The following is a 17703-nucleotide window of genomic DNA, read 5'->3' as shown; positions in this document are numbered from 1 at the left end:
TTTGCTTCAATCATCACTTGATTCAAAAAGGTCACATGACGTGATCTAAACAAAATATTTGATGAGGTCTATGATGGTAGCGAAGAGCACGAGTCAATAAATTCGAATCTAAACCTCGATAATATATTCAATATAAATATTGTATATTTTATCTATTTAAGTAGAATATGAGTTTCTAGATAAACTTACTGAAATTAGTATTTAAAGAGTGTTAAACGATTGTAATATTAAATACTTTTTTCTTCATAACGAAATGTTTTTTCTTTCGTCTTGTCCGTAAATGAAATTTTATAGTATAACCACATAAATTTTATAACAAATTATAGATACATGTTTGGTTAAGACGGTAAAAAAATGTAGGGCCTCCAACATAACTAGAACACCTAATTATAAAAATAAAAAGATAATTGTGATGATGGTACCTATTGTAACATATTAACCCACAATTTTCTCTAGTCTATCAACAAGAAAAAGTTAAGCTAAGAATAAAAATCCCAAGCTTGTCGTACACCTACTCATAAGCATAGTAAGGGCCACCAGTTAATCATAAGAGGGAAGAAGGAAAAGCTTGTACCTCAATGTGAAGCTCTAGAGCAAGGATGGAGGTCACCATTTGTTAAGAGTTGGGTGAGGAGGCTTCTACCTATTAAGAGTTCAATGACAATGTCTAATACTTGGGGCCAACTGCATAATTCCATGAACTTTCTGATTGCATGAGATGAAGCAACACTTGCTCGTTCGTTTTGAGGTCAATTTACATGGAAACAGATGGATCCCATCAACAAAAAAAAAAAAATTCTTCAGGAAGGGTCTAACCCTGTTCCTCTTGTTTCCTCATGGCATAGATTGAGCAGCATGGCCCAGAAAAGACCATGTCAAAATTTGCAAATCTCCTTGTTACTGCATTTTTTGCCAATAATCTACTGTTAAATTAACCAACCAGCCATGTGTATTAAATTACTATGAAAAAGGAAAACGGTGGACAGTCAAGACCACCAAAGACTCTAATGAATGCAATCTTTACTGAAAAGGAAAAAGAAATAAAATATATAAATGCCTTATTGATTTTTTCCTTTTACAGATTGCTTTATGTCAATTCTTAGCCTGTTAGGAGTTAATTTCCTTGATTCTTGCACGGTTGTCCAGCTTGACAAAGCCTTTGAGATCTTCGCAGGGGAGAGAATGCCACAGCCAATCAAGGCATAGAGAATCTGGCAAGATCTGGGGATATGCTCTACCGAATATTGGCACCAATTACATTGGTATACCGGATTTCCTTGCTGAGTAGGGGGTTGGATTGTTAAAATTCTATTATTGAAATAATTGAATTTATATTAATTAATATATTATTATACTTTTATTAATAATATATTATTTATAATTATTATTTTTATAATTTTATTAATAATATTCAATTTGTAATTTTTCTTCATAATACATTATATTTATTATTTTTATAAATAAAAAAATTAAAAATATATTTTTATTAATAATTAATTAATTAATACTATATATTTTTTAATAATTTAATTATAAATTATAATCGATGGAATATTTTTAATTTTAATTATTTTTTTTTTAATTTTTGTTCATCCCAATTAATATAATTAGTGCCTATTAAAATTTTTGATTTACTTAAAATTGGGTTTGATTTAATTTGGAATGTACCGTGTTGATGCTTTTGGAGCATCAGCTCCTGCTCCCCCGCTGACACTTTTTTTGCTTTGCCGCCAGTCTCAGCAGCAAATGTTCGTCGGTCCAATGACCTAACCGCCTCTTAATACTCATGATACCTCTCAATGATCTGATGTGGTTCATTGTCAAAGCTCCCGCAACGTTAGCTCTGACAATTACAAATGGGTGGATCCTGAACAAGCCAATGTAGAAGTTCATATTACAATCATAAAAAAAAAAAAAAAGAAGCAGATAACATTTCAACAGCCGATGCCATGCATTCCGAGAAAATAACTCATTGCAGTGGTTCAATATGTTAACTGTTTGGTAGCTAAGAATCAAATGGAAAGAAAAATTAACTCAATCGACAAGAGAAAAACAGGACATCACAGTAACGAAACGGCGCATCGCAAAAGAAAATGATGTCAAGGCAAGTACCTGGATGCGGAGATTTCCCTTCGTGGGTTAGGGTTTCTGAAACACCAAAAACCAAAAAGGAAGAAACTTTGTTCTGAATTGAAATCGAAAGTCGAAAGGTCGCAAGTTTGTGGTCTTGACCCATTTGCAGGCGTGTAGCCCATCATTCTCTGCCCAAATCTTTTCAAACATGGAAGCCCAATTCGTATTTCAAACAGGGTCAAAACCACGCATTCTGATCTGACCCACCCGTTTTCTCATGGTGCTGGATCATAAACCCCCATCGCCCCTCTAAACCCCAGCAAGCCCTTCTTCTCATTTCTTCATTTTTCTCTCACTGTAGTCCTTTCGCCATGGGCAGCAGCCAAGTGGCGGTTTCATTTCTAACCAACCTTGCACGCGCCGCTTTCGGTTTGGGCGCTGCAGCCACCGCCCTGAACGCCTCGCTTTACACCGTAGATGGAGGACAACGCGCTGTGCTATTCGACAGATTTCGTGGAGTCATCGACACCACCATCGGTGAAGGGACACACTTTCTGATCCCTTGGCTGCAGAAGCCCTTTATCTTCGATATTCGTACTCGACCCCATACTTTCTCGTCCGTCTCCGGTACTAAGGATCTCCAGATGGTCAATCTCACTCTCCGTGTGCTCTCGCGTCCCGACGTAATTATCATATCTCTGTAAATCTTGTTTGGTATATGCAAGGGGTACATTTTGTATATTTTACTCGTTATTCGATTTTTGAGCTTATGGGTCTTTTGTTTGCTCCCTGCACTTTTTAAGGGAAAAATCTGCTGTTTTCTTTGTATTTGAGATGGGTTTTCATGGTAATATTCCTTTCCTTGGCTCTCAGATGGATTTTTCTTTCTTTTTCTTTTCCCAGTCTTATTTGTTCTGGGATTAATTTTATTGGATTTAGTCATGCGACAAAGAGAAAACGAATTTAGTTTGTGGCTATTATTTAGTTGAGATCACTTCAGTTATGAAATGGGGCTTTGGCTGTAACGAAGGAAGGTATATCATTATGGAAACTGAGAGAGAATGTGCCCTTTGTAGATGAATGCAATTGTGTTATCTGTTGTTTATGCTCACCTTTTTTTTATATATATATTTTCATCTTCATATAGAACATTTGTTGAATCACAAATTTTATGCCATGAATATGTATAGATGTATATCAGTTTGGGAATAGTTGATTTACAATATTTGTTGTTATTTGAGCAAGGTATCACGATTGCCATACATCTTTCAACACCTAGGTCTTGAGTATGATGAGAAGGTGCTTCCCTCAATTGGAAATGAAGTTTTGAAGGCTGTTGTTGCACAGTTCAATGCTGATCAACTCCTCACTGAACGTCCCCATGTGTCAGCTCTGGTCAGGGAATCACTTATCAAGCGTGCAAGGGACTTCAACATTGTGCTGGATGATGTGGCTATCACCCACCTGTCTTATGGGGTGGAGTTCTCTAGGGCTGTGGAGCAGAAACAGGTGGCACAGCAGGAAGCAGAGAGGTCCAAGTTTGTTGTCATGAAGGCTGACCAGGAGAGGCGGGCTGCAATTATCAGGGCAGAAGGTGAGAGTGAAGCTGCCCATCTGATCTCTGATGCAACTTCAAAGGCTGGTATGGGCTTAATTGAGCTGAGGAGAATTGAGGCATCAAGAGAAATTGCTGCAACTCTGGCAAAGTCACCCAATGTAGCATACCTTCCTGGTGGAAACAACATGCTTATGGCATTGAGTGCAAATCGTTGAATAGGTAATTTCTGTATTTTTCTATATGTCAGTATTTGGGTGCTTGAATTTGCCTGCAGGACCTGGATGGTAGGTTGTTACTTGCTCTGAATGTTTATTATTGCTACTGAATTTATGGGCTGGAAATGGAATAGAAATGACAATCTTTGATGATTATGTGTTACAATTACAATTACATATAATGGAACATTCTCAGGTCACTTCAATTAGTCTGTGATTAATATATTTTAGCTTTTTTTTTTTGGAAGATCTGGAAAATTTGGAATTTGAAAATTAAAATCATTCAGCTGCATCATATGCTCCTATATTTTACTCTCTGAAATATTCTAAATTTGCTGTTTGGTATTGGCAATTTGGTTTTATTTTTTAGAGCCTTAGATAATAGACTTAATTTCTAGACTCTGTCGAGTTGTCTTGCCTTGCTTGCTACATATCACTTCATCAATCAACTTATGGATCTTAATGATATGTGGAATTGACCAAATTTAGCTTTTAACAAATTTCAAGTGTGGATAGGTCATTTTGGAACCAATTTAACTGTTGGGCAATTTGGCCTTCTGACTTAGATCAGGAGCGTGGCTCGCATCAAACCTATAAGAAATTAATAATCCTGAATCAGATTAGAAAAATTTCAGTTACAAATGAACCTATTTAGTAAAAGAAGCTACATTGGCAATCATGAGTTCCACCTATTGCTTTGATAAAAAAATATGATGGAAGGCATTTTGGGAAGTTTTAGACAATGAACATCACAAGTGCCTGTAATGTCTGGGAGATGCTGTGTTGAGCCACTGAATTTTCTGGCTGATTTTTTCTCTATTGCTGTGTACAAAAATTTATTTTTATAGGTCATTTAGAAAAACTATTTCCTTGGTGAGGCATGGTGCAAAATATTGATAGTTAATGTGCAAGTATTCAGTGAAATAGGTTCATTTTTGAAAAATATTCTTGTATCTATGTTGTCTTTTGGCCTAATTCATTATAACAGGAGAAGTTGAGTTGCTCTATTTGCATCGATTACTCCTTTTGTGTATGGATTGCTGGTATATTGATGTGGCTTTTTGAAGGGGCAATTGGGACCAAATTTTTGAAAGCCGAAGATGTATTGGCATCAGTACTTAACAGTGTTGTTGATTAGGGAAATTCATATTTCTTTCAGATATTGTATTTTTTTATTTCTTTTGTAACAAATACGTTGCTTAGTATGTAAGAAAGATGCGTCTCAGTCAAATCTGTTCCCAGTAGCGTTTTGAGCATGCTGACCGTTCCAATTCATGGGCAGTGATCTGTTAAGTTTATCAGGATCTGGTTGGTGTTATAGCGCGTTGCTGATTTCTTTTTGCATCTGAGCGAACATAAACATTTGATATGTCCTGTCTTTTGTTTGAATAATATAAGGTGAAATCAAGTACAAAAGATTATGTAGGGCTTCCTCAGAAGAAGTAACTTAGAATTTTCAGTGTACAGCCTCTTTTTTTTTTTTTTTTTTTGGATGGTGGTGGTGATCGACTCAATGTACTGACCTTGTTGTCCACTTTATTGTGAAGCGCCCTTCTTTTGCATGATAAACTTCCCACGTTCCATGTGGAGCAGAGAAAGTAAAAATAAAACATAAAAATAATTGCATTGCTGCCTTTTTCATGACAGATAAGTGAAAGTGCTTCGCTGTTGCCAAACTTGCCATCATACTTGTTTCCTTTTTTCTTAGTTCACTGTTGCCATACTTGCCATCATACTTGTTTCTTTTTTTCTGAGTCTTTCCATGGTGGATCTTGATTTCAATTTTTTGTTCTTTCCATGCAGAGCATTTGGGTTTGGCAAAACGGCATCAACAAGATTGTGAATTGCTGAAGTAGCATTTTCTTTGTTGCTAGAATTTTTTTCGAGTTTACAGACCCTACATATGTGGACCTTCCTAAGAATCTGAAAGTTAGTTTAGCATTTGGTAAGTTCTTGAAATTTATGTTGAAGAACAAACAGAAGATTTTGTTTAGCCTAAAACTATGTTCTACCGTTGTATAACTCTGGAAGATGCAGTATTTGAATTGTGAATTCTCTGAACAGGTGATTCATTTGTGTGCAATAATTGATCTGCACCACTACCATATTTGTGCGTTGTTCCATTCTTCTAGGTAACGTAAATTATTTGTTGAAACGGGCTCGCTGGGTGTTCTATACAACATGTCTACAACTAAGCCAACTGTTAAATTGCCTATTTTTCTTTGGGTGTAGCATGTGTATAGGAACGGAACATCCTTGATGAGAGAAGCCCAAGCGTCTATCATTTAATGTTATTTCAAGTTCACTGTATTCTCCTATTTCGACCAAATCATAAAATTACATCCTATACTAGCAAGGTTTCTTCCTCATGATCGATACATAGTCCAATGGTATCTAGGAACGTTTAGCATACCTTCATCCAAACCACAATGAGTTGCATGTAATTCATGTGAGAAGATAGAACAAATGAAGAATATTGAGAATGATTGAAGAGCTTAATTATTCCCTCAAGTTAATGATATCAATTTATAATCTGTACAGGACAATTAAATAGGAAATACAATCCTAATTAAATACGTAATTATAGTTACGATTCTAGCACCTAAATATATTCACACAATCACTACAGATACACATATCCTATCTATTTATGGTACATATCTTAACACTTTCCCTCAAGTTGGAGGAGAGCCTTTGAGAGATTTTGTCAGGATATCTGCTAATTGATTATTTGAGCTAACAAAGCTAGTGGCAATACACCTAGATTCAATTTTTTGTCTGATGAAATGACAATCCAACTCTATATGTTTCATTCTCTTATGAAACACTAGATTAGAGGCAATGTGAAGTGCAGCTTGATTGTCACAAATTAGCTACATTTGTTATAGTTCCCCATACTTTAACTCTTGGAGAAGTTGTTTCAACCATATAAGTTCACAAGTTGCCAAAGTCATAGCTCGATATTCTGCTTCTGCACTTAACCTAGCAACCACATCTTGCTTCTTATTTTTCTAAGAAATCAAATTACCTCCAATCAAAATGCAATATCCTAAAGTAGACCGTCTGTCTGAAAGAGAACATGCCCAATCTGCATCTGAGTAACCGATAATCTGTGAATGACCTCTGTCTTCATATAATAGGCCTTGTCCTGAAGCTCCTTTAATATATCTGAGTATCCGAATAACTGCATCCCAATGACTATTACATGGTGCTTGAAGGAACTGACTGACCACACATACAGCAAATGAGATGTCTGGGGCATGTGATTGTAAGATAATTGAGTTTTCTAACCAATCTCCGGTGTCTACCACGACCCTCCAATGGCCCCCCCTGTCCAGGAACAAGTTTGACATTTGGATCCATAGGAGTATCTGCGTGTCTACAGTCTAACATGCCCGTCTTTGTTAGTATATCCAAAGCATATTTCCTTTGAGAAATGGCGATACTTGTCTTGGATTGTTCCACTTCAATCCCCAAGAAATACTTTAGCTTCCCAAGATCCTTAGTCTGAAAATGACTGGACAAGTGTTGTCTGAGTTTTGAGATCCTAACATGATCATTTCCTCTAATAACAATGTCATCAACATAAACAACGAGATAAATGAACTTATCATGGCCATTATGGTGGAAAAATACTGAATGGTTAGCTTCTCTCCGAAACATTCCAAATTGTTGGACTACAGTACTGAACCATCCAAACCATGCTCTTGAAGATTATTTCAAGCCATATAAAGAACATCGTAGGCAACACACTAAACCAAACTCCCCCTGAGCAACAAACCCTGGTGGTTGCTCCATATAAACTTTCTCAGCTAGCTTGCCATGTAAAAAGACATTTTTAATATCCAGTTGATGAAGTGGCTAGTGATGGATGGCAGCTAAGGAAATAAGAAGGCGAACCGAGTCAATCTCAGCCACAGGAGAGAAGGTATCACTATAATCAAGGCCAAAGATCTGAGTATAGTCCTTTGCAACAAGGCGAGCTTTAAGTCTATCAATCTGGCCATCATGCCCCACCTTGACTTTATAAACCGATCAATAGCCAATAGTAGATTTGCCCTTCAGTAGTGGCACCAAATCCCAAGTACCATTGTTATGGAGAGTAGTAATCTCTTCAACCATTGCATTACACCATCCTGGATGTTCCAAAGCTTCTCTAACAGTCTTAGGTATAGATACATTAGACAAAGTGGCGATAAAAGCATAGTAGGAAGGAGACAAACGATGATAACTCACAAAATTATAAATAGGATAAGGATTTCGAGACAAACGAATACCTTTTCGGATGGCAATGGGAGGAGTAGCATCGTCTGTTGAAGGCGAGACCAGAATAGGTGAAGATGAAGGAGGGCAAGAGTCACCAAGAGCCGGTGTTGTACCTGTATCAAGCAAAGGAGCATCGATAGTGTTAGTGGGAGGATGAGGACGACGTGAGTAGATGTGTAGAGGTTGTGGACTGATTGGTGGTGGAGGAAGAGTAGGAACTGATAAGGCAGTGGGAATAAAAACCTTGAATGCGGTGTTGGAGGAAAAATAGGGAGATGTTTCAAAGAAGGTTACATCAGCTGACACAAAGTATTTATTTGTAAGTGGATTGTAGCATTTGTAACCTTTTTGAAGTCTAGAATATCTCAAAAAGACACATTTTATTGATTTGGGCTGAAGTTTGTCTTTGCTAGGAGTGTGATCATAAACAAAACAAATACAACCAAATACATGCAGGGACAACTGATGGGCATCTTGGTCGGGAAACAAAATGGAATGAGGACTCTGATTCTGCAAAATAGAATAAGGCATTTGGTTAATTAAGTGACAAGCAGTAAGAATAGCATCTCCCCAAAAACGAAGAGGAACATTATGGTGAATGAGTAAACTGCGGGCAGTTTCAACTACATGACTATTCTTTCGTTCGGCAACCCCATTTTGTTGAGGGGTATAAGCACATGAAGTTTGGTTAATAATACCCTGAGAAGATAAGAAATGAGTAAAGAGAGTAGACAAATATTCTTTTGCATTGTCACTACGAAGTATTTTAATAGAAACACCAAATTGATTACTTATTTCAGTAGAGAATTTTTGAAATATAGAGAATAATTCAGAACGAGTCTTTATTAAAAATAATCAAGTGCAACGAGAATAATCATCAACAAAAATAACAGAATAATGAAATCCCAAAGTTTTACTGACACGACTTGGACCCCAAATGTCTGAATGGACAATTTCAAATATAGACTTAGCCCTATTATTGACTCACTTGGCAAAGGAAATACGACTTTGTTTTCCAAGTTGACAGGACTCACGTTCAAAAGAAGATAAACTAAAAAGACTAGGAACTAATTTTTACAATTTGGCAAGACTCGGATGACCCAAACGATTGTGAAGAAGATCAGCAAAAGTGGTAGAGGCAAGAACAACTAGAGAATTTGAAGTAGAAAGATGGTACAACCCTTGTGACTCACATCCTACTCTAATCATCTTCCCTGTACTCCGGTTCTGCACAACAACAGAGTCAGCTGTAAAGGTGACAGAATAATTAAGATTTTTAGTTAATTTACTAATAGAGATTAAATTATATGGGCATTCTGGAGCGAACAAAAATGTGGTTAAAGGAATAGATGGAAATATTTTTACTTCTCCTATACCCTTAACTAAAGTTTGTGAACCATTAGCCAAAGTAACTTTAGACAAAACCGGAGGAGAAATTAAAGATGAGAAAAGACTTTTGTTACTAGATATATGATCAGAAGCACCAGAGTCGAGGATCCATGGACCAGTGAGCGAAGACTGTGTTAGACAAGCAAAGGAATTACCAGAATGAGCACTGCTAGAAGATTGTTGTTTGGCTGTTTGATATTGCAAATACTCCTTGTAATCAGCTCCAGTTAATAGGATAGAATCTGACACCTGATCCTTTCCATCAGGTAATGGAAGAATACCATTTTCACTAGATTGAGCCATATGAGCAGTTGATCGGCCTACATTATTTGACTGAATGGGGCGTGGTAGTCGACCATGAAGGGCCCAACAAGTGTCTCGAGTGTGATTACTCTTATCACAATAAGTGCAATGGAGCCTTTTATCCTTGCCTCTCTTATAAGTACCCTGTCTCGGTTAGTTTCCACTTTGTGCAGCTAAAACTGAAGATTCAATTTTGGAGAAATTATTCTTATCGAGTGAGATGCGTAGAAGCCTGGCAGACACATCCTCTAGAGTGGGAATAACTGGACTAGTTAATATCTGGTCTCTAACAGAATCAAGGTCAGGTCTTAGCCCAATCAATGCCAAAACCATGAAGAACTTGTCCCGCTGTTGCTCAGAAATATTATTAGTACATAGCATGATAGAACTAAATTCATCTTTCAATGATTCTACCTGTTCCAAATAACTAGACATATCTTGTTGATTTTGCTTCAGATGAACCATATTCGATACTATCTTATAAATACGCTGCACATCATTTGTATATAAGGTTTTTGCCTTAGTTCAGACTTTGCAACAAGTTTTACAGACTTTGCAACAAGTTTTACAAGATTGAAAAATATTAAGTAATTTTGGGTCTAAAGAATGCCACAAGAGACTACATAATTGAGCATCAATCTTAGTCCAATTAGTTCTATTTGTTAAAGCTATATCTACGGCATTTTTAACCAAGTGGTCATCATACCCCTGCCCCATAAACCATAATTTCACTAATGCAGCCCAAGACATATAATTTTGACTTTCTACTAATTTAACAGTAATAATAGCTGGTGAATTACCAATGGAAGAAAATATAGGTTTGAGAATCTCAAAACCTGTGTTGGATATGGGTGTGAGAATCTCAAAACCTGTGTTGAAATATTGCTCAGAAATACGTCAGAAAAGCCTACTGTATGAAGAGGTAGTGATAAAAAAGTGAGAAATAGATAACGAGATCAGCGTGGTTGAGGTTGATCCTGGGCTGGGTAATCCACTAGGCCAGGCTGTGACAGCCACGAACTCCCACAAAGTGATCGGAAAAAGAGAGAAAGTTCCTCCCTATGAGGACTTTGTTTCAGATTTCAAATCAGACCCACTGAGTGCTCTGATACCATATGAGAAAATAAAACAAAATAAGAATATTGAGAATGATTGAAGAGCTTGATTATTTCCTTAAGCCAATGGTATCAATTTATAATCTGTATAGGATAACTAAATAAGAAATACAATCATAATTAAATACGTAATTATAGCCACAATTCTAGTACTTAAATATATTCACACAATCACTATAAATACACATATCCTAGCTTTTTATGGTACATATCTTAACAATTCACACTCAAATAGGAAGCCAAAGGCAAAAATAAATAAATTGAGATAATTGTATTAATTTTCCAATTCCAATTATAAGGGATAAACAGGGGAAACGCAAACCCCTATTACAAAGCTCAAATCAAGCCACATGATGTATAAAGCTAGTCCCAACAATAAAACGTTCCTTAGTACAATTATTCCCAAAACACCTCTTCTGCATTCATACTAAACTGCATACTAAGCCGGAAAGGAGGAGGTCCACATCATGTGAAATTTCCTAAATATTGAGCTGCTTATTGGGTAGAGGCTATGTGGCGGATCAAATCGATCACACGTGAGCTGGCAGACATAGAAATGAACATTCAAAATCAGTAAGAGATCAAAGAGCTTGTTGACGATAGGACCTTCAAAATACTCTACCCCAACCTGTATGATACTAAGAAACTGAATAGCCCTGGAAATGCAAATTACCTGTAGCCCCATTCGTTATCATACCAAGAGACAAGTTTCACAAAGTTATCATTCAATGCAATTCCAGCCTTGGCATCAAAAATGCTTGACCTGCAGAATGCAGCCATGAAAATGTCAGAAGCCATGATAAAATGAAAATCAAATGAGGGAGGAAGAGCGTTGAATCTCATTCCACTTAATGGAGAAATATATGTCAAGACAACACTTCTCACCTGCTGTCACCCACAAAGTCAGTTGACACAACATCATCTTCAGTGTAACCAAGGATTCCTTTCAGCTTTCCCTCAGATTCTTCCCTGTATAACAACCAGATGAAAGGCTAAGGTGCTACCAGTACCAGACCAGCATGTAGCACATGCCACAAGAATCGTACTCTACAATTTATGTGAACCAATCATAGGATCAAACATAACATGCCTAGCAGTTTTGATTCATGTTTAATTACGACTAAAGCAAATTAGTGATTTATCACTACTATATAAATCAAGAATCAATCCTAATCCTTTGCTCCTTTTTTTTCCCCCTTTTTCAAAAGTAATAAGAAATTTCACAAAATCTTCGACAAAGCTTATAGGATGGACCAGAAATTGAAAAAGAAAGATTCCTAATCCTTACTTTATAGCTGCTTTAATCTGTTCATAAGTGGCCTTCTTCTCAAGTCTCACAGTGAGGTCAACCACTGAGACATCAACAGTGGGAACACGGAAAGCCATTCCAGTCAACTTTCCATTCAGAGCAGGCAGAACTTTCCCTACAGCCTAAAAAATTAGGAAAAGAACACTCATCAGAATGTCATGTTTGATGCCAACAGTACTAATCAACAGAGAATCACGTTTGTTCCTCATTAAATTAAAGAAACGTCGTCACAGGTGTAATTGGTCACATCAGTGACAGCCAGTACAAGTGTATGATGTATTGATCAATTGCAAAAGATAAATAAGTGGTGGCACAGTCCTATATACATGAAAAATGAAGACAAAGGTTTCTTTTGTACTTTTCTATATATTAACCAAATCATACATCCGGCAGATTATGCATGCAAATGAAGCGAATTGTGAATATGTTAGAAGACAGTTGCAGGTTTATTAATTATTTAGTACCTTAGCAGCTCCAGTGCTGCTAGGAATGATATTGAAGGAAGCAGCTCTACCACCTCTCCAGTCCTTCATTGATGGTCCGTCAACAGTCTTTTGCGTAGCTGGAAAACATTAAAAAAGAAAAGGAAAAGAAAATTGCAATTCAATCAAAGAGGAAACCCATTTTTAAGTTCTATTACATATAACTGTTGAATACTTACCGGTAATAGAGTGGACAGTGGTCATAAGACCCTCAACAATACCAAACTTATCATGAATAACCTGCAAATGTAATAGTAATAATAATTAACTTACTTTCTCAATTATGAAACAACTGCTTAAAAGGGACAGAAAGAGATTAACTTACCTTAGCCAAAGGAGCAAGGCAGTTGGTAGTGCAGCTAGCATTGGAGACAATGTTAAGGTCAGGCTTGTACTCCTTCTCATTGACACCCACAACAAACATGGGAGCATCCTTGCTGGGAGCAGAAATAATCACCTTCTTTGCACCGCCCTAAGACCATATAACAAAAACCCATTATTTTTCAAAGATATTACCAGAAGAAATCTTCAAAACTGTCAGAATAAAACGGAAGTAGTCAAAAGATGGTTAATTCTAGCATATAATTTAAAAGAAAAAGAGGAAATTAGAAAATTGTTAAAAAATGACAAACAAAAAGGATTGATTCTATCATAAGAAAAATGTTGCCCAAAAATTTCTAGCATAAAGATTTTGTGTGTTCCTAATCCTAACATCACGTACAACTTTTCCCCACTCGTCTCTGCTTCAGGGAGATGGTACCACTGTTGGACGTTTTCTTTCCTATTTTTATTTTTTTATCATTTTTTTATAGAAAAAATTATCATCACGTTTTAGAAAGCACAAGGGAATTAATGAATGAAACGGTGCCTAAGAAAATCAATAACAATCACAGATGCACTCAATCATATCGTAGAAACCATACACATATACATAGAATCAATCACACACACACACCTTCAAGTGGGCAGCGGCTTTGTCCTTGTCAGTGAATACTCCGGTAGACTCAACGACATATTCAGCGCCAGCCTGCCCCCAAGGAATCTCCTCTGGATTTCTAATCAAAAGTAAACCAATGCATTTAAAACATAATTAGTAAGCAATGAATAAATAAATAAATAAAATCTTATCATCTAACCAACCAACCAATACCTGACGCCAAAAACAGTGACCGCCTTGTCACCAAAGAGAAGAGTCTTCTCATCTTTAACCTTGATATCATGGTGCTTCCATTGTCCATGAACGGTGTCGTATTTGAACATATAGGTCTGCAGAACGCCAGAAAAGGAAAACGACATTAAATTCAAAGCCATGCATGCAAATAGTATACATATGTCAAGCAAGTAGTACGAACCATATAATCGGTGGTGATGAAAGGATCGTTAACAGCGACGAGTTCAACGTCGTCTCTCTGCAATGCAACTCTCGCAACCAGACGACCGATCCTTCCGAAACCTACGCGGACAAAATCAAACGATGATCGATATGGATTCATAAAACTGAAAATGGGAAAGAGAAATGAAAAGAAGGAAGGAAGTGGAGTCTCATACCATTGATACCGATCTTAATCTTGGCCATTGTTGTAGTAGATGATGCAAAGAGGACAGAGATCTAAACGCTAAACAGAAAGAGAAATGGAAGCAGAGTGGTGTTGAAGAGCGTATTAGTTTGGGTTTTTATATATCCAGAGGAAGCATATGACCTAAGGAGAACGCAAGACGGGAGCTGAGTTGTCGAAGTGTGGGGACCATGGATGGCGACCGTTGACATCGAGAAATGCGGTTGGGTCACATGATCCTTTCGTCATTTCACGAGATCATCGGTTTAGAATCGGTAAAAGTAGGATTTATGCTTGGTTAAAAATATTCTATATTTTGAAATTTTATTTTTAAGAAAGTTTAGTATATAAATTAATTTTTTTTAAAATAATGTAATTTTAAATTATAAAAAATAATATTATTCATAAAATAATTTAAAATATAACAAATCAAGAGACAAAAATAAGATAAATACAGATAAATTACTTCTCTTATTCAATAGAAATACAATACTCTATTTTAAAAAAAAAATTAATTTAATAATACAAATCAAACAAAAATATTTTTTACATTTTTCAAAAAAAATTATTTCTTTAATCTTCTTACCCAATCATACAAGCCTTAGTTTTACTAGGGTGTGCAAACGGTCGGTTCGGTTTCGAACCGAACCAAACCTATAAAACCGAAAATCAAAAATTAAAATTTTAAAAATCAAATCAAACCGATTGATAAGAGAAAATCAAATCGAATCGAACCGATAAATATCAGTTCGGTTCGATTTTAAACCGATCAAACCGAAATTTATAAAATTTCATATTTTTAACATTAAATCTAAATAATAAAAACATAAAAACAAAAAAAAAATTAGAAATCAAAACTAAAAAATCTTAAGATTCGGTTCGGTTTTCTTTGATTTCGGTTCGGTTCGATTCAATTTGATTCGATTTTTTTTATTTCCTATATATATTAATAATGATTTTTTGATTTTTATGAAAATAACAAATTATCAAAATTATAAACCAAAATTAAATTTTAACGATTTTTCGATTTAAACCGAAAACTGCTCTCCCCTAAGTTTTACCATCTTGCGCCCCTGTTATCCAAGCATTTACATTTTACAGTTCTTTTAAGTTTGAGTTGCATAACTTCTTTTTTTTTTTTTCCTAACAAGCATATATGTGGATTATTGTTATTATAATTATTAGATTAATTTATGTATTAGTAAAACTACATCTATATGAAATTAAGAACAATATTAAAAAATTTTAAAAGGGTCAAACTAACACAAGTCTCTCTTAAACATGGATTTAACAATAATAATTTAATAAAAGAACATGTGTGTTATAGATAAAGATAAAAGTGAAGATGACACCAAAATTCTTTTAGAGGTTAAGAGGGAAGATATGAATTCAACCTCTAGTGTTTTATTTTTTTTTTTTTTAAGCAATGAAATTGAACTAATCTTCATGAGTGGATGACTCTTTGATGCAATAATGTTGTTCTTGAATAAAAATTTTGTAATAAATATAAAACTTGAAGAAATTTCTTGCACATGCATTCCTTTACAAATGCAATGAAGTTGGATTAATAAAATTGGTGATTTATTTTCACTTGTTACGAATGATTATAAATTAATCAGGCAATCGTTTATCGATTTTATCCAATACAAACAGCAAAGTTGTTTTTTATTGCCTCGGGAGGATCACACCATCCATATTTCATGTAATGTCCTGAATTTTTAAATAATTATTTTATATGAGAAGTTACTGGTTTAGCAGGCTCAGAAGGGGCATTGTGTAGTCATTGTATTGTGAGCCTGAGGCCTTTTAGATTGTAAAGTGTTAGTTGAGTTATTCTGCAGGTTTCATAGGTCCTAGGTATAGAGAAAATTCTACCGAATTTTCGACATAAATCTAGAGTGTCTTAGGCTTTTTAATTCTTTATTTTGAGTTAATATTAATAAATTTTTTGAATATAATTATTTAGGTATCCGAGTCAACCTTCCTCATCTTCTTAGTCGCCCCAGTGACATTTGAATAATTTGTAAGTAGATATTGATTTTATTTATAATTTCAATATTATTATTATATATTCAAGGCATGCTCATGCATTCACTTATATATATATATATAGTTAAATGCTAGGTATGCCCTTATGTTGCATATTTTATTGATGAAATTATTGTGGATGTCGTCTTATGGTAATTTGGAGCTGTGTGTGTGTGCTGGCGTGCGTGTGGTGTGGATATGGATATGGGTAAGACGGGTAGTCACGACTGAAGCTTGACTCGCTAGGACCCGATCCTTATATGTGGATAAGTCAGGATGAGTACGGCTTTGAGTTGATTTCGCTGACCCCCGCACTTGGATTATTAAGAGAAAGTCCGGCTTGAGTTGACCTCACTGGTAGGTATTGGAATTAAGAGAGTTGTATAGGGGATTAGCTCTCATATGTATATATGTTGATGTGACACACGGGTGTGTGAGTACTCCAAATTATCTTTTGTGCGAATATTGTTTGAATTGTTTAAAATTATGTGTGTATGTTGTATTTCATACATAGGAATGCAATAGGTTTAGATAGTTATAGAAATTATATGTACAATAGGTTTAGATAGTTATAGAAATTGTATATACAATAGGTTTAGATAGTTATAGAAATTGTATATAAAATCCATATCTTACTCTATGAGTCGAATGCTCACCCCTATTTAACTATTTTTCCTCAGGTAACAGGTAGACTTATTAAAAATAACCTGTTTTCTTTTCTCGCAGATTAAACTAGAAAAGTTCAGTTTACTTTTATTATCTTTTGTTAAATTCTAGAACTCCGCATGTATCAGTAGTATATTATCTTTATCTGGGGTTATATTAACTAAACTTTTAGAGTTATAACCTTATTTATGTAGAAATGTTTTGATGCATGAGATGTTCATTCCTTTGGATGAGGAAGCTGAGCTCCTATTTGATTATTTATCTACTTTGAAGATTGTGAGGGTGAGCTGAGCTCCCCATATTGTTGTTTTATTAGTTTACAGGTCGGGTGAGTTAAGACTCCCTATTGGATAGTCTAATTTATGGTAGAACTCTGTCTGTTTGATTTCTTGAAATTTGACTATATTTATGGGCTTTATTGTTGGGCTAGAAATAGTTAGGCTTACTATGAGTTTCAGGGGCCTTATGCTGATCTAAGTTCTAGTGCTGGTTCAGCCCAAAAAATGGGTCGTGATAAAGTTGGTATCAGAGCTCAGGCTCTCGATTCATGAGAAAGTGTGTACTTGGAGTTATCGCATGCGGGTATAGGTTCTTGTTTCGTCTTTCTCTGTAACTCCTTGTTTTTAGATTCTACGTTATTCTTTGAGTAGTATAAGAGTATTTTAGTTTAGTGTCTCAGTCTTCATAAAGTACATGATGATGTAAACTTGAGCTAGCAAACATGTTGAGGTCTGCCAGAGAGA

At 35.5% G+C, this 17703-nt stretch overlaps 3 protein-coding genes across 4 annotated transcripts; 1 reads left to right on the top strand and 2 right to left on the bottom strand.

The window, feature by feature from the left end:
• Positions 1-270: 270 nt before the first annotated feature.
• Positions 271-2258, bottom strand: LOC110662881 (uncharacterized). Of its 2 annotated transcripts, XR_009146009.1 has the most exons (3): positions 2113-2229; positions 1669-1867; positions 271-1280 (listed from the first exon to the last, which is right to left on the bottom strand). XR_009146009.1 is itself a non-coding variant. In XM_021822029.2 (2 exons), the coding sequence occupies exons 1-2, from the start codon at positions 2256-2258 to the stop codon at positions 1690-1692; spliced, it is 324 nt and encodes a 107-aa protein (XP_021677721.2). In that variant the 3' UTR covers positions 1303-1689. The 2 variants fall into 2 exon arrangements, 1 of the variants encoding a protein (XP_021677721.2); XM_021822029.2 differs by lacking the exon at positions 271-1280 and having other exon boundaries at positions 1303-1867; positions 2113-2258.
• On the top strand, positions 2130-5951 carry LOC110662880 (prohibitin-3, mitochondrial). Its single transcript, XM_021822027.2, has 3 exons — positions 2130-2756; positions 3319-3850; positions 5650-5951. Exons 1-2 carry the CDS (start codon positions 2445-2447, stop codon positions 3844-3846), a joined length of 840 nt encoding a protein of 279 aa, XP_021677719.1. The 5' UTR covers positions 2130-2444; the 3' UTR covers positions 3847-3850; positions 5650-5951.
• A 5220-nt stretch (positions 5952-11171) lies between these two features.
• LOC110662882 (glyceraldehyde-3-phosphate dehydrogenase 2, cytosolic) lies at positions 11172-14406 on the bottom strand. Its single transcript, XM_021822030.2, has 11 exons — positions 14259-14406; positions 14063-14163; positions 13861-13976; positions 13666-13765; positions 13036-13182; positions 12890-12950; positions 12693-12790; positions 12208-12350; positions 11805-11888; positions 11593-11682; positions 11172-11460 (listed from the first exon to the last, which is right to left on the bottom strand). The coding sequence occupies exons 1-11, from the start codon at positions 14284-14286 to the stop codon at positions 11415-11417; spliced, it is 1014 nt and encodes a 337-aa protein (XP_021677722.1). The 5' UTR covers positions 14287-14406; the 3' UTR covers positions 11172-11414.
• Positions 14407-17703: the final 3297 nt, after the last annotated feature.

The sequence above is a fragment of the Hevea brasiliensis genome, chromosome 18 (assembly GCF_030052815.1).
Source record: "Hevea brasiliensis isolate MT/VB/25A 57/8 chromosome 18, ASM3005281v1, whole genome shotgun sequence".
Taxonomy (NCBI): domain Eukaryota; kingdom Viridiplantae; phylum Streptophyta; class Magnoliopsida; order Malpighiales; family Euphorbiaceae; genus Hevea; species Hevea brasiliensis.
The sequence above is the reverse complement of the archived record's forward strand: the minus strand, read 5'-3'. Positions and strand labels throughout refer to the sequence as shown.